Source organism: Canis lupus, chromosome 1 (genome assembly GCF_011100685.1).
Source record: "Canis lupus familiaris isolate Mischka breed German Shepherd chromosome 1, alternate assembly UU_Cfam_GSD_1.0, whole genome shotgun sequence".
In the NCBI taxonomy this organism is placed as follows: Eukaryota; Metazoa; Chordata; class Mammalia; order Carnivora; family Canidae; genus Canis; species Canis lupus.
In genome coordinates, this window is record NC_049222.1 from 74,342,538 (window position 1) to 74,355,068 (window position 12,531).

A 12,531-nucleotide genomic window follows, 5' to 3' on the forward strand; every position below is an offset into this window, starting at 1 on the left:
TGTGAATACCCCAGATCTCTTCCTCCCCTTCACTATTTAATCATAGGCAGTCAAGTCAGAGCTTCAACTTCAAGGCAAAAGATTAAATTTTCTCTACTAAACATAATCTTTCCAAGTAGAAAGAGCTAAATAACTTTTATCAGAGGTTCTCTAACACAAAAGCAAAGTCAGATCATCTGATAGTGGCAGTCAGTGTAAATAAGTCCCACTCATAAATTTAGAGCTTCCAATTGGTTTTTTGGTCTCCCACCCCTAGACAGGCATCAAAGAATTTTTAGATATCTGAAGTAATGCCCAAATATGAAAGATAAAAAGGAAGTATCTTCCTAAAGGAAACAAACAAACAAAAAAACAAACCAAAAAACCAAAAAAGGAACATTGGAGAAAAAAGGCACTATGTAAAGGAACATTCAAAAGAACTATTATCCTTAGAGAGATAAACCATTGCAACCCTGAAACAAAAACGGGACATTTTACTTTCTTAAAAAAGGGAGGAGGAATACTAAGAGAAAAGAAATGTTAGAAATTAAGAACATAAAAAAAAAAAAATTAAGAACATTAGAAGCAGATAAGAAAAATTCAGTAGGTTTGGAAGATAGAGTCTTAGTCCATTCAAGATTCTACAACAAAAAAATATCATAAGCTGGACAGCCTATAAACAACAAATGTTTATTTCTCACAGTTCTAGAAGCTGGGAAGTCCAAGATCAAGGCACCAGCGGATGTTTGGTGAGGGCCTACTTGCTAGATGGCCGTCTTTCTGCAATAACCTCAAATATCAGAAGGGACTGACTAATCCCATTCATGTGGGCTCCTCTCTCATGATCTAAGCACCTCCCAAAGGGTCAGTATACAAAAAAAAAAAAAATACTCTCTGTAAGAATACAAAAAAACAAAACAAAAAAAACAAAACAAAACAAAAAAAAAGAGGAAATAGAGTACTTAAAGAAAGTTTCCTAGAACTGAAGAATCAGACAAGATGAGAGGACCTCAGAGTTGTCAACCAGACAAATCACTGTGAAAGGGATGTACACGGGGTCATACAGAAGATCCTAAAGGTTACCTATGAAAACTCAGTTATCAAAATGTCATCAAACTTAATAGCAACGTCAGAGCAAAAACATCAATGGGTCACGCCCTCGAAATTCTCAAAGGTATCCAAACATGTTATTATCAATAAAGTGGGAGAATAAAGACATATTCAGACAACCAGAACCTCAAAAAATTGTATCTTCCATGCATTCTACTCAGGAGGTGACTAAAGACGTCTAATTTATATTAAAGTAAGAAACCCCGCTGCTAATGATCTCAGGATCACATGATGTACAAAGGCAAGAAGCCCAGATTGGAGCAATAAGAGGCTGGAGGAGAAATTTCTTCAAAGAGATGAAAACAATAGATGTCTGAGGTGTCTGAATGTCTTAAGGAGATTTAGACAAGTAGTAAAGAGTCTAAGGTAGAATTAATGACAACCACATAGATTTTTGGATTAAAAAGTTTTGTGTAAGAATTATACAGGAAAGAAAAAGAAAAACTTTACTCTTTAGCTCAGCTATGGATAATATTTGCATATCCGTAATGTAGTTATAACTATAGATAGAACTCCACAGGGTAGCCTGGGTGGCTCAGTGGTTTAGCGCCACCTTCAGCCCAGGGCTTGATCCTGGGGACCCGGGATCGAATTCCGCGTCAGGCTCCCTGCATGGAGCCTGCTTCTCTCTCTGCATCTCTCATGAATAAATAAAATCTTAAAAAAAAAAGAAGTCCACAGATAATGCCAAATCGTGAATGCAAGGAATCCAGAAGTAACAATAAAAGCATGCTATCTAGAATTATGGATATTAAAATAACCAGCTAAAAGAGGGAAGGCGTTGACTTCTGAGGACAACCTTTCTGTTAACCAAAAATTCCCAACAAAAAGGAGGCTACACAATACCTAATTAATGAGAAAACCTGTTAAGATGTATTCAACAATGCAGAAAAGACCTCAAAGTGCATCAAAGCTCCCATTCTCTTCCCACTGCTTATTCTATGTTAATGCTAGTTGTTAGAGGTGTTAGGACATCCAATATCCATATGTTCCCTTCCCCAAGAATCCAGGGTCAGAAAGATTAAATGATAGTCGAATATTATTGAAAGTAACCTAAATAGAGTGAACTACACAGCACTGTTGGCATTTTGTGCAAAACAATTACTTCTTTGTGGGGGCTATCCAGTGCAGTATCCTTGGTGTGTACCCACTAGACACCAGCAGCCACCCGCCTCCTACTGTGACGACCAAAAATGTTGCAAGACATTGGCAAATGTTCCTTAAGAAGCAAAATCAACCCTGGCAGATAATCGCTGATCTAAAGTGACCCACAATTACTAGTACAGCCCACCCCACCCATGCCCCACCACTGAAAACATTGAGAAGATGTAACAAGGAAAACATAAATTTCCAAAATCAGAATCACTTAAAATTTTCTTTACAGATCTTTGCCCAATATACTTACTTAGATTTGCCCAGATCTTTCACCAAGCCATTTCCATCTTTTTCTTCTTGAATAAAGTAATACAAACAGCAAATTCCTAGAACAAGGACTCTCAGATTGGGGTTTATAAATTCAGCAGAGGAGTCCATGAAAGTTTTATCAAGAATCTATGTTTTGTTTAAGATAATTGTTAAATGCCATGTAATCAGTTTGGTGATAATTTTTTAAGAAGATTACAGATTACCAAATGGATACTAACATTATAATCAAGTATTGCTATAATTTCAGTTCCCAATCTTGTGTTCGTAATTACATTGGTTTCAGGCAATCACCCAAAATGATAGCATTTAATGTAATCCAGTGGTTCTCAAACCTCTGAAGTACAATATCCAGATACTCTAATATGAAGAAACATGGCCTTAAATTTTTTTTTTTTTTTTTTTTAAGATTTTATTTATCTGAGGAACCCTGGGTGGCTCAGCTGTTTAGCGCCGCCTTCAGTCCAGGGCCTGATCCTGGAGACCAAGGATTGAGTCCCACATCGGGAACCCTGCATGGAGCCTGCTTCTCCCTCTGCCTGTGTTCTCTGCCTCTCTCTTTCTCTGTGTCTCTCATAAAATAAATAAATAAATAAATAAATAAATAAATAAATAAATAAATAAATAAATATCTAAAAATATATATATATATTTTATTTATCTGAGAGAAAAAGCGCCTGCACGAGAGTGGGCACGTGCAGCAGAAGAGGCAGAGGGAGAGTGAGAAGCAGACTCCTCGCTAAGCAGGGAGCCCAATGCTGGGCTTCATTCCAGGACCCTGGGATCATAACCTGAGCCAAAGGAGACGCTAACCAATTGAGACACCCAGGCACCTTTCATTCACTCTTTAAACAAATATATCTTAGGATCTACAAACATTCTAAATGAGAGAAGACAACACAAAAAGGAAAAGGAACAAGAAACTTAAGAATCCTAGGTTTTAAAAGAGGAAGAGAAATCAATAAAAGTTTTCCAAAAGTACTGGGCAAGAGTGGGACAAACTGGATAAGTGATGGGGCCTTAAAACATGGGGTGAGAAAGACAGAGGAGGAATGAGTAAAACCATCAAAGAGAGAAGGATATGAAATGACAGGATAGGCCCATTTCATTCTAGACTAAAGCTCAAAAAGAATGGAAGTAATGACAGCCAACCTTGGATTACCTCTGAGTTCTAGATACCTGACAGTGTCATCAATCTAGGATAAACAGTGTGGAAGAAAAGAATCTGATAGGTAGAAGAATGAGCAATATATATTTTATGATCATTTAAGTTGTAGGTTTGTACTTCAGAAAGCACCTAATTTTAGACAACCAAATGAAATATGAAGATCAAAGACTTTTTATAGGAGGCAATGAGATGGTTTGAATTAGGCAGTTTCCTAGAGAAGCAAAGCTCAGAAGTGTTAGATAAATGACATGTTACATACCAGGCACAGTAACAGTAATAGCACCATATATTCAAAATAATTTAAGGGGGGAAAAAAAGCCCTCCTACCCCCCAAAAAAGGCCAAGGGCCTCAATGTTGAAAATAGGAAATGTGGAGGGAATGTGTGCCATCTGCCTAACAGGAAATAAAAGAAGTGATGAAATTAGAATTTGGTCCAGAAGACTTCGAAGAGTCACTAAAAGAACAGATAGAAATGTACATGAAAAACACTGTCATCACTATGCAGATTGCTTTCTCGGTACCAAAATAAATAATCCCCAAGGTCTAGTCAAATACCATCGCACTGTTACTGAAGAGGAAAGACCACTGCAACAGTTACAGGGTATAATATTTGTTTTAAATTTAGCCCTCAGAAAGCTGCTGGAGTCTAAGCTAAATTAATGCTATGAATCTGATTTCAAGAAAACAAATTATTAATAATATAGGCTCAAGAGCTCCCAAAAGACTTTAGTCCTAAATCTATATGTAAAGGAAGATCACTTCTACATCAACTTTTTCATTTCAAATATACCTCACATCTGTGCCACTTCAGACCAAGCAAGAGCTAATTATTGAAAAGTTAATAGGATGGTTTGAGGTTGGCAACAAAATGACATGCTCCCCCTCCTCAATCCCCACTGAGACAGGAATAAAACCATATTGCCTATTTAAGGTTCTGCTCATGAGGAAGCAAAATTACTCACTCTCCCTCAAATATCCAACTCTCATGAACTCTGGTGAGAGTAACAGTTCATCTGAGTCTAGAATAATTCCCTCATATTCACTTACAGAAACTCCACCACTCCTCTAAGGCCCAACTCAAGCCATATGAACTTCATAAAGCCTTTTCCATTTAGGTTCAGAACAACAACCCTCTAATATAGATCACTTAAAAATCAGTGCAGGATGACGGGCATAATCCATCAACAGTTTAAGATCTCTGGGCACAGAAATTACACTGTAACTTACACTTCTTTCTCTCTCCCTTGGATAGATGGATATGGGCAATCCCCCAATTTCCAGTCTAATATTCTTTCCACAATTTCACTTTTGCTTTCTTTAAATGGACACGTTTCATAACAAAGGGTCAGTGCACGTGTTATCATTTTGCTTATGCCCAGCTGACTCCCTTACCACCTGCAGCTACTCCGAGTCTCTACTCCTCCTTCTAAGGGCACTATTCTAAACACTCCATCTCATCAACAACGAAGACTTAACCTTCAGTTTAGTAAAAACAGAGAAGCCATCAGGGTGTGTATCCCTCTACCATTCCTCCCCACTCGTTTAGAAATCTACCTGTTTCTTCACCAATCCTAACCTCAGTTCCTCCTGTCTCAGTAATTCCTCATTCTGGTCCCCTAAGTTAATTTCTCTACCATGTTCTTTATCCCATCCTCTCTTCAAATTCAATCTCTCACTCTACCATTTTTTTTTCCAAAAAAATTTTATTTATTTATTTGAGAGCATGAGCAAGAGAGCACAGTGGGGAGGGAGGCACATGGGGAGGGCAGAGGGAAAGGAAGAGGTAGGTTCCTGAAGTGGGGCTTGATCACAGGAACTGAGCAGGAGGCAGCTGCTTAAACAACTGAGCCCCCCAGGCACCCCTCCCACTCTACCATTTGTCTCTTTCCTGTCTCTCCCTAAGACCCATTCTCCTCAGACAACAAATATGCTCACTTCTCTAATCATTTATGCCTTTGCATTTGTTAAACCATTACTATGTTCCAGGCAATGTTCTCTGTGTTAGGCTTACAGACAAAATGTCTGCACTCACAGAGCTTTATGTTCCAGTGGGTAGGGCTGACAGTAAACAAGAAATAACTGAAAGGACAGCTTCTGATAGTATATAAGTATTATAATAAAAAATAAATAAAACAGAGTGATTCAGGTGAGGTAGAGTCGGACAGAAGAGAACAGGGCTAAATCTACTAAATCTACTTAGATTAATTGTTTGGAGACATCCTCCCTGGGGAGCTAGCATTTAACTGGCCAGGAAGGAGCCAGCTATGTGAAGGTAAAGACCTGGAGGCAAAGCAGTTTAAGATACAGAAAAAGAAATATGCAGAGGCCCAAGGGGAAAATGCCCTGGTGAGCTTAATGGCATAGAAAGGACATTGTGACTAACATAATGAGCCTAGTTGGGCAGTGGTACAGAAATGAAGTCAGTGGTAGACAGGCATCAGACCACACAGGCCACGGGGATGGAATATGGATTTTATTCTATATTGAACAGGAAGCCACTACAGGCTCTTAGACAGGAAATAATGTGATCTGATTATTTACAAATCTCAAACATATAATAGTCCACCATCTTTAGGTCAAGACAATTCATGTTTGCACAGTCTGAAATTATTGCCATGTACTCTCTCATCTGTTAAGGCTAGAAAAACTGAAGCAACTGCTTCAACATCTGTATTTCATGCACTATCAAATACTGGCTTTAAATGAAAGTTAAAATTATTAAGAGGGTAAGGAATGAATAAGTGTGGTTAACAAACTTGATAAACCACACTTACCTGTTGCTTACGTTTGAGTCTACAAATCACAAGATTTTATTTTACCTTTTCCCAGGTTGTTAATTTCTAACCCAAGAATTCAAACTCACCTCGACAAGCTTCTTCAAAATCTTGGGTTATGTCCACCCAGCTTGTATTGCTTTTTTCCATCTTTTCTGGTATACTGAGCTCCCATCCTGAATCATCATCTTCTACAGAAGCTTTCATGACCATAATGCCTATAAAATTAACACTGGTGTAAAAGAGATTGTGGCTTTCAGGGCAAGACTATTTGCAAGCCATGTGTGTTCACTCAAGTCCTGGATGGAAGTCTTACTAAACTGCCAGACTTCATCGGAGTTTGATAGTGGCAACTGGGAAATAAAAAAAATAAAAAATAAAATAAAAAAACCTTAACGCAATTAAACCTTACGTTAAAAGCACTGCTGCTTATTTACTAATAGCCGAGCACCTACAAGGGCTTTTAAGAGCTTGCCTTCCCACCATCCAAGGAAAAAAATCAGAAGCCACCCCCCCACCACTGGCCCAAGCAGGATGAACTCCAGAGCTTTCAACTTTGCACACCGGACACAAATGAGGAAGGCACTCTTCAGAGCCGCCTCTCGCAGCCCGGGGCCCACGAGGCAACTATTGAGTCAGGGTGGTCCCTCACGTGCCCGGAGCTCTCCGGGCCCGGCAGGACCCCGCACAGCCTCGCACGGCGGGCACCGAGGGCGGGAGCGCCCCGCAGGGCACCTACTCGCCCGGCCCAGAGCGGCTGCGCACCTGAGGCGGGACCCGCCCCACGACCACCTTCCCCGGGTCAGCCCGGCCGGGCCCGGCGCCGGCCCCGGCCCCACAGGGCGCGGAAGCAAGGACAGAGCTGTCGTCGCGCGGGAGGGCGGGCACGCCCGGTGCCGGGTCGTCGCCCGGGCAACACCGGGCAAGGCCGGGGCCTCGGCGGGCGGCGGGCAGCGGACACCGGAGAGCCTGCAGCTCCTACCTGAAGCGCGGCGGGAGGCCGGGGCCGCAGGGTGACCTGGCGTCCCCAGGGTCCGCCACACGCGCGGGGGGCTGCGGCTCTAGGACGCAGGAGGAAGGGAGAGTCAATGGCTCTGCACCGGCAGTCCCTACCTACTTCTCCCGTGGCCACCCGCGCCGCCACGCACCGTCCAGACCGCGGAAATAACGACGCCGCCTCAGCCGCCTCAGCCGCCGCCGCCGCCGCCGCCGCCCCCTCCCCTCTCAGCCCAGCCCGGCCGCCCCGTGCGCGCATGCGTACGCCCGGTGCGCGCGACCCGCCCCCTCTCCCTCACTCCTGGGGACTTCGCGCGCCCCGGCCACACCCCCTCCCTCACCATTGCCACCGATGGCTGCCGTCTTCTCTTCTCGCGGGATTAGAGCCAATCGCGAGACCGGAAGCTACCTTCCTTCCCCTGCCTCAAGCCTACTCCCGGGTGGTGGGCGGGTCCCGGGGAGGGGTGGAGCTTGGGGGGGGTCTGAGCCCCGCCCCTCCCCGCGCGGCTCCCTGGGAAATTATTAGAAAGGTGACGGTAAGGCGGGAAAGACCCGGGAAAGTCCTTGTAGACCTTGGCAGTTGTGTCCGTGCAAGAAAAGCCTGAGTGTGAGTTTCACCGAGCTAGTGCGGCCTGACACAGGATTCAGGCGTCCTAGAGAGCCTGGAGGATTCCTGAGGGAAAATAGAAACAAAATATATGCAGTCAACCAAGCCATTTTCTTTCAGACTTGTAAACGTTTTAAGTTTTTCTTAAAATGTATTCATGATCCATTTTAGAGTGGTATTATGTAAGTAGAATGGCAGGAATAAGAAAACACCTTTACTACTACATTTCCATTGAAATGGCCAAAATTTAAAAGACGACACCAAATGTTGACAAGGACTTAGAGCAACTGGACCTCTCATCTGTTGCTGGTAAGAATGTAAAATAGTGCAGTCACTTTGATTGAGTTTGTATTTTACCAGAAAATCGATCATACACTATCACTTGATCCAGCAATTTCACTCCCAGGTATTTTCTTAGAAATATGAAAATGTTTCTTTTTTTTTAAGATTTTATTTATTCATCAGAGACGTACACAGAGAGAGAAGCAGAGGCACGGGCAGAGGGAGAAGCAGGCTCCATGCAGGGAGCCCGACGTGGGACTTGATCCCCGGTCTCCAGGATCACACCCCGGGGCTGAAGGCAGGAACTAACCACTGCACCACTGGGACTGTCCTATGAAAACGTTTCTGAAGTCGGAATGAGTTAGGGGCAGATGAAGCTAGGCAGGGAAAAATAAGGGAAAGGCCCAAAGTCAGGCTCCTACCCATCCCAAGGAAATAGATTAAGACAGTAAAAATAGAAAAGAAAAAAAAAATCAGGCTCCCTAGATCTAAAATGTAGGGAGTCTCTCCCGTTTGATGGTTACCAAGCAATCACAGAAACTCACCAGACCCAAAAACAGCCATATGACATTCACTCAAGAAAGCATGAAGAAACCCAAAGCCATAGGCTCCCTGGTTAGGTTCTCAGTAAAAAAACAGCCAAAAAACCCTTCAGGGGCAACCTTGTTGGATCCATTCTCACTTCTGAGAGCTTTGTCTGTATCTTTGCTTAATAAACTTCTATCACTTTACTCACACTCCGTTGTCAGCAAGATTCATTCTTTGACCCCATGAGACAAGAACCTAGCTCTCCCATATCATTTCCACTTGTACATTACTTTTCGTAGCTTCATTTTTAGTAATCCAAAACAGGAAACAACCTAAATATTCATCAGCTGGTGAATGGATAAACAATCTGTGGCTTATCTGTACAATGTAATAATAATTACCAAAACACGGGTGTGAACTACTTGACATGCAAAAACATGAATCTGAAAAAACATTATGTTGAGCAAATGAAATCAAGAGTAGAAGCAAATGACTATGTTTCCATTTATATGAAACTCTAAAAAAGAAAAATGTGGGGCACCTGGATGGCTCAGTGGTTGAGCATCTGCCTTTGGCTCAGGTCATGATCCCGGGGTCCTAGGATCAAATCCCACATCAGGCTCCCCGCAGGGAGCCTGCTTCTCCCTCTGCTGCCTGTGTCTCTGCCTCTTTCTGTGTCTCTCATGAGTAAAAGAAATAAAATCTTATTATTAAATGTTCTGGGGATCCCTGGGTGGCGCAGCGGTTTGGCGCCTGCCTTTGACCCAGGGCGCGATCCTGGAGACCCGGGATCGAATCCCACGTCGGGCTCCCAGTGCATGGAGCCTGCTTCTCCCTCTGCCTGTGTCTCTGCCTCTCTCTCTCTCTCTCTGTGACTATCATAAATAAATAAAAATTTAAAAAATAAAAATAAAAATAAAAAAATAAAAAATAAAAAATGTTCTGGATCTTGATTATGGTAGTAATTAGATGAGTGCATACATTTGTAAAAATTCATTCACTTATGATGTGTCCATTTTACTGCCTGCAATTTAAACCTAAATATAGTTGCTTATTTATTTGAGAGACAGTGAACACACAAGAGAAAGAGCATGAGAAGAGGGGCAGAGGGAGAAGGACAAGTGGATTCCACTTTGAGCAAGGAGCCTGGGGAGTGGGACTTGATTCCCAGGACCTCAGGATCATGACCCGAGCTGAAGGCAGATGCTTAACCTACTGAGTCACCCAGGCACCCCTAGAATTGCTTTTTAAAAAGCAAAAAATACATCTGTATGTCTCTTACAGAATAATAGGTTTTATAAAAGCAGGAGCTTTGCCAATTTTGATCACAGCTACCTCACTCAGGGTGGTGGTTGGCGTATAGTAGGTGCTCACTAAGTGCACTGAGGATGAAAATGTAGGGAAGAATTACAATAAAGCAATTCTATATTGTTTCTCCAAAATTATTTGATGAACTTTTGCAGAAGCCATTAGAAATCTAGAAAAGGATGAACTGACTGCATCTGAGTTATTCAGTATTGTATGTAGATTGTAACAAAAACTGATACAGCAAGAAAACAAAAAACCCCCAAATTTTTGGAAATAAGATTACTTCAGAACTCAAAAAACAAAAACACCAGCCAAGTGAAACAGAGTTTTCTTAATTTCTGTACTAAAATTGTAATTTTTCTGAAATTCAAGTTTATTTTTACAAGTTCTAATTACCTCTCCACTTTGAAACCATATTCCTTGAGAAAGAGAGGTTAAATCTATGACATCTCCTATGCTTCATAGTGTTAAAAAATGATTGGTGTTTTAGAGATTAGGCTACATGATGAATAAATTAATGCAAAGGACCTGACGGACAAATAGTTGTTCTACATAAACATGCCTACAGATAGGGAGGAGGTAGGCATTTTGACCAGCTGGAAAAGAATCTTACGAGTCTAAATCTTGACTCATAAAATCCTAAGTATTCTATGCCTAAACACTAATGTTAAGAGGAAATTTAGCTTGATGTCATCATTTGGCACTGATACCAGGAATCAGTGGAGCATCGGTTTGATAAAAGCAGAGCTACTGAAGTGAACTTTAAGTCTGACTATATTCAGTTTTACCACAACGTAAGAGAAATTGAAAGCCTGTGGACAGTTCAGAAAAATGCTTTCAAAAAAGGAAATAGAGTAAAAATATACTACTGTGCCACAAGACAAAAAGAAGCATGGAGCTGTTTAATTAAGTATAGATAATATCAGTTTATAATATATATATTATATTATAATATATATATAATATCAGTTCTACTATATTTTATTACCCTTTTTAAAAGTCTTACATTTATGCCTCTTCAGAATACACAGTAGAATAGCCAAGATACGAAAGCAACTCAAGTATCCATCTACAGATGAATGGATAAAGATGTGACACACACGCACACATACATATACACAAAGGACTATTACTCAGCCATAAAAAATGAGAGCTTGACATTTGTGACAACATGGATGGACCCAGAGGATGTTATAGTAAGGGAAATAAGTCAGACAGAGAAAGACAAATACCATATGATTTCACTTACATGTGTAATCTAAAAACAAAACAAACCAATAAACCAACAAAAAGCAGAAACAGACCCATAAATACAAAGAACAAACTGACAATTACCAGAGGGGAGAGAGCTGGGGGATGGGCAAAATGAGTAAAGGGAAGTGGAAGACACAGGCTTATAGTTATGGAGTGAGTAAGTCATGGGAATAAAAGGTATAGCACAAAGAACACAATCAATAGTATTGGAATAGCATTATATGGTGACAGGTAGTAGCTACACTTGTGGTGAGCATAGCATAATATATAGGCTTGTCAAATCATTGCGCTGTACACCTGAAATTAACATAACATTAGGTCTCAACTATAGTTCAATTAAAAAAAGGAAAAAATAAGAATACAGAGTAATCTAATAAGTTTTGTTTTTTTTAATTTTTATTTATTTATGATAGTCACACAGAGAGAGAGAGAGAGAGAGAGGCAGAGACATAGGCAGAGGGAGAAGCAGGCTCCATGCACCGAGAGCCCGACATGGGACTCGATCCCGGGTCTCCAGGATCGCGCCCTGGGCCAAAGGCAGGCGCCAAACCTCTGTGCCACCCAGGGATCCCAGAAGTTTTTTTTTTTTAAAGTTAAACTTTAGGGCCTCGGTTTGGCACCGCCTGCAGCCTGGGGTGTGATCCTGGAGACCCGGGATCGAGTCCCACATCAGGCTCCCTGCATGGAGCCTGCCTCTCCCTCTGCCTCTCTCTCTCTCTCTCTCTCTCTCTCTGTGTGTCTATGAGTAAATAAATAAAATCTTTAAAAAAAAGTTAAACTTTAGTATTAGGAGATAATGTATAATTATCCTCTGTATAATGTTTATAATGTATAAATATTATAAATATATTTTTCTCACATAGTTTTTGTATTAATCACTACTAATTGCCACTTTTAACTAGTTCTATAGTTTTGTTTAAATAATAGCACTTAAGTAACAGAAAATTAGGGGTACCTGGTTGGCTCAGTCAGGTAAGCATCTGCCTAGAGCTCAGGTCATGATCCCAGGGTCCTGGGATGGAGTCCCATATTGGGATCTCTATCCCTGTCCCTCTCACTTCGTGTGTGCACATGTGCTCTCTCTCTGTCAAATAAATAAAAA

General features: G+C 41.4%; 1 protein-coding gene and 3 long non-coding RNA genes across 11 annotated transcripts in view; 2 read left to right on the forward strand and 2 right to left on the reverse strand.

The window, feature by feature from the left end:
• LOC119870816 overlaps positions 1–6,831 on the forward strand; it is a 38,159-nt gene extending 31,328 nt beyond the window's left edge. The window contains exons 1-2 of one of the 2 annotated variants that reach the window (XR_005354044.1): positions 5,056–5,189; positions 6,510–6,831. This is a non-coding gene — a long non-coding RNA (uncharacterized LOC119870816). Of the gene's footprint in view, positions 1–5,055; positions 5,190–6,509 lie in introns of those variants that run through there. The other variant, XR_005354045.1, reaches the window with a different exon arrangement.
• Positions 1–7,914, reverse strand: part of NAA35 (N-alpha-acetyltransferase 35, NatC auxiliary subunit) — a 107,724-nt gene extending 99,810 nt beyond the window's left edge. For 2 of the 7 annotated variants that reach the window (XM_038526913.1, XM_038526918.1), the window contains exons 1-2: positions 7,568–7,704; positions 6,544–6,672 (exon numbers count right to left, since the gene is read on the reverse strand). In XM_038526913.1, the coding sequence (XP_038382841.1) occupies positions 6,544–6,667 (124 nt within the window). In that variant the 5' untranslated portion in view covers positions 6,668–6,672; positions 7,568–7,704. Of the gene's footprint in view, positions 1–6,543; positions 6,673–7,219; positions 7,245–7,436; positions 7,716–7,791 lie in introns of those variants that run through there. The other 5 variants (XM_038526916.1, XM_038526914.1, XM_038526915.1 and 2 more) reach the window with 5 other exon arrangements.
• On the forward strand, positions 7,746–9,076 carry LOC111096425. Its single transcript, XR_005354043.1, has 2 exons — positions 7,746–8,366; positions 8,505–9,076. It is a non-coding gene; the product is annotated as an uncharacterized LOC111096425 (long non-coding RNA).
• Positions 9,077–12,357: 3,281 nt separating this feature from the next.
• The window catches only part of LOC111096426, an 84,210-nt gene continuing 84,036 nt past the window's right edge, over positions 12,358–12,531 (reverse strand). Inside the window, exon 7 of the long non-coding RNA XR_005354048.1 lies at positions 12,358–12,513. This is a non-coding gene — a long non-coding RNA (uncharacterized LOC111096426). The remainder of the gene's footprint in view (positions 12,514–12,531) is intronic.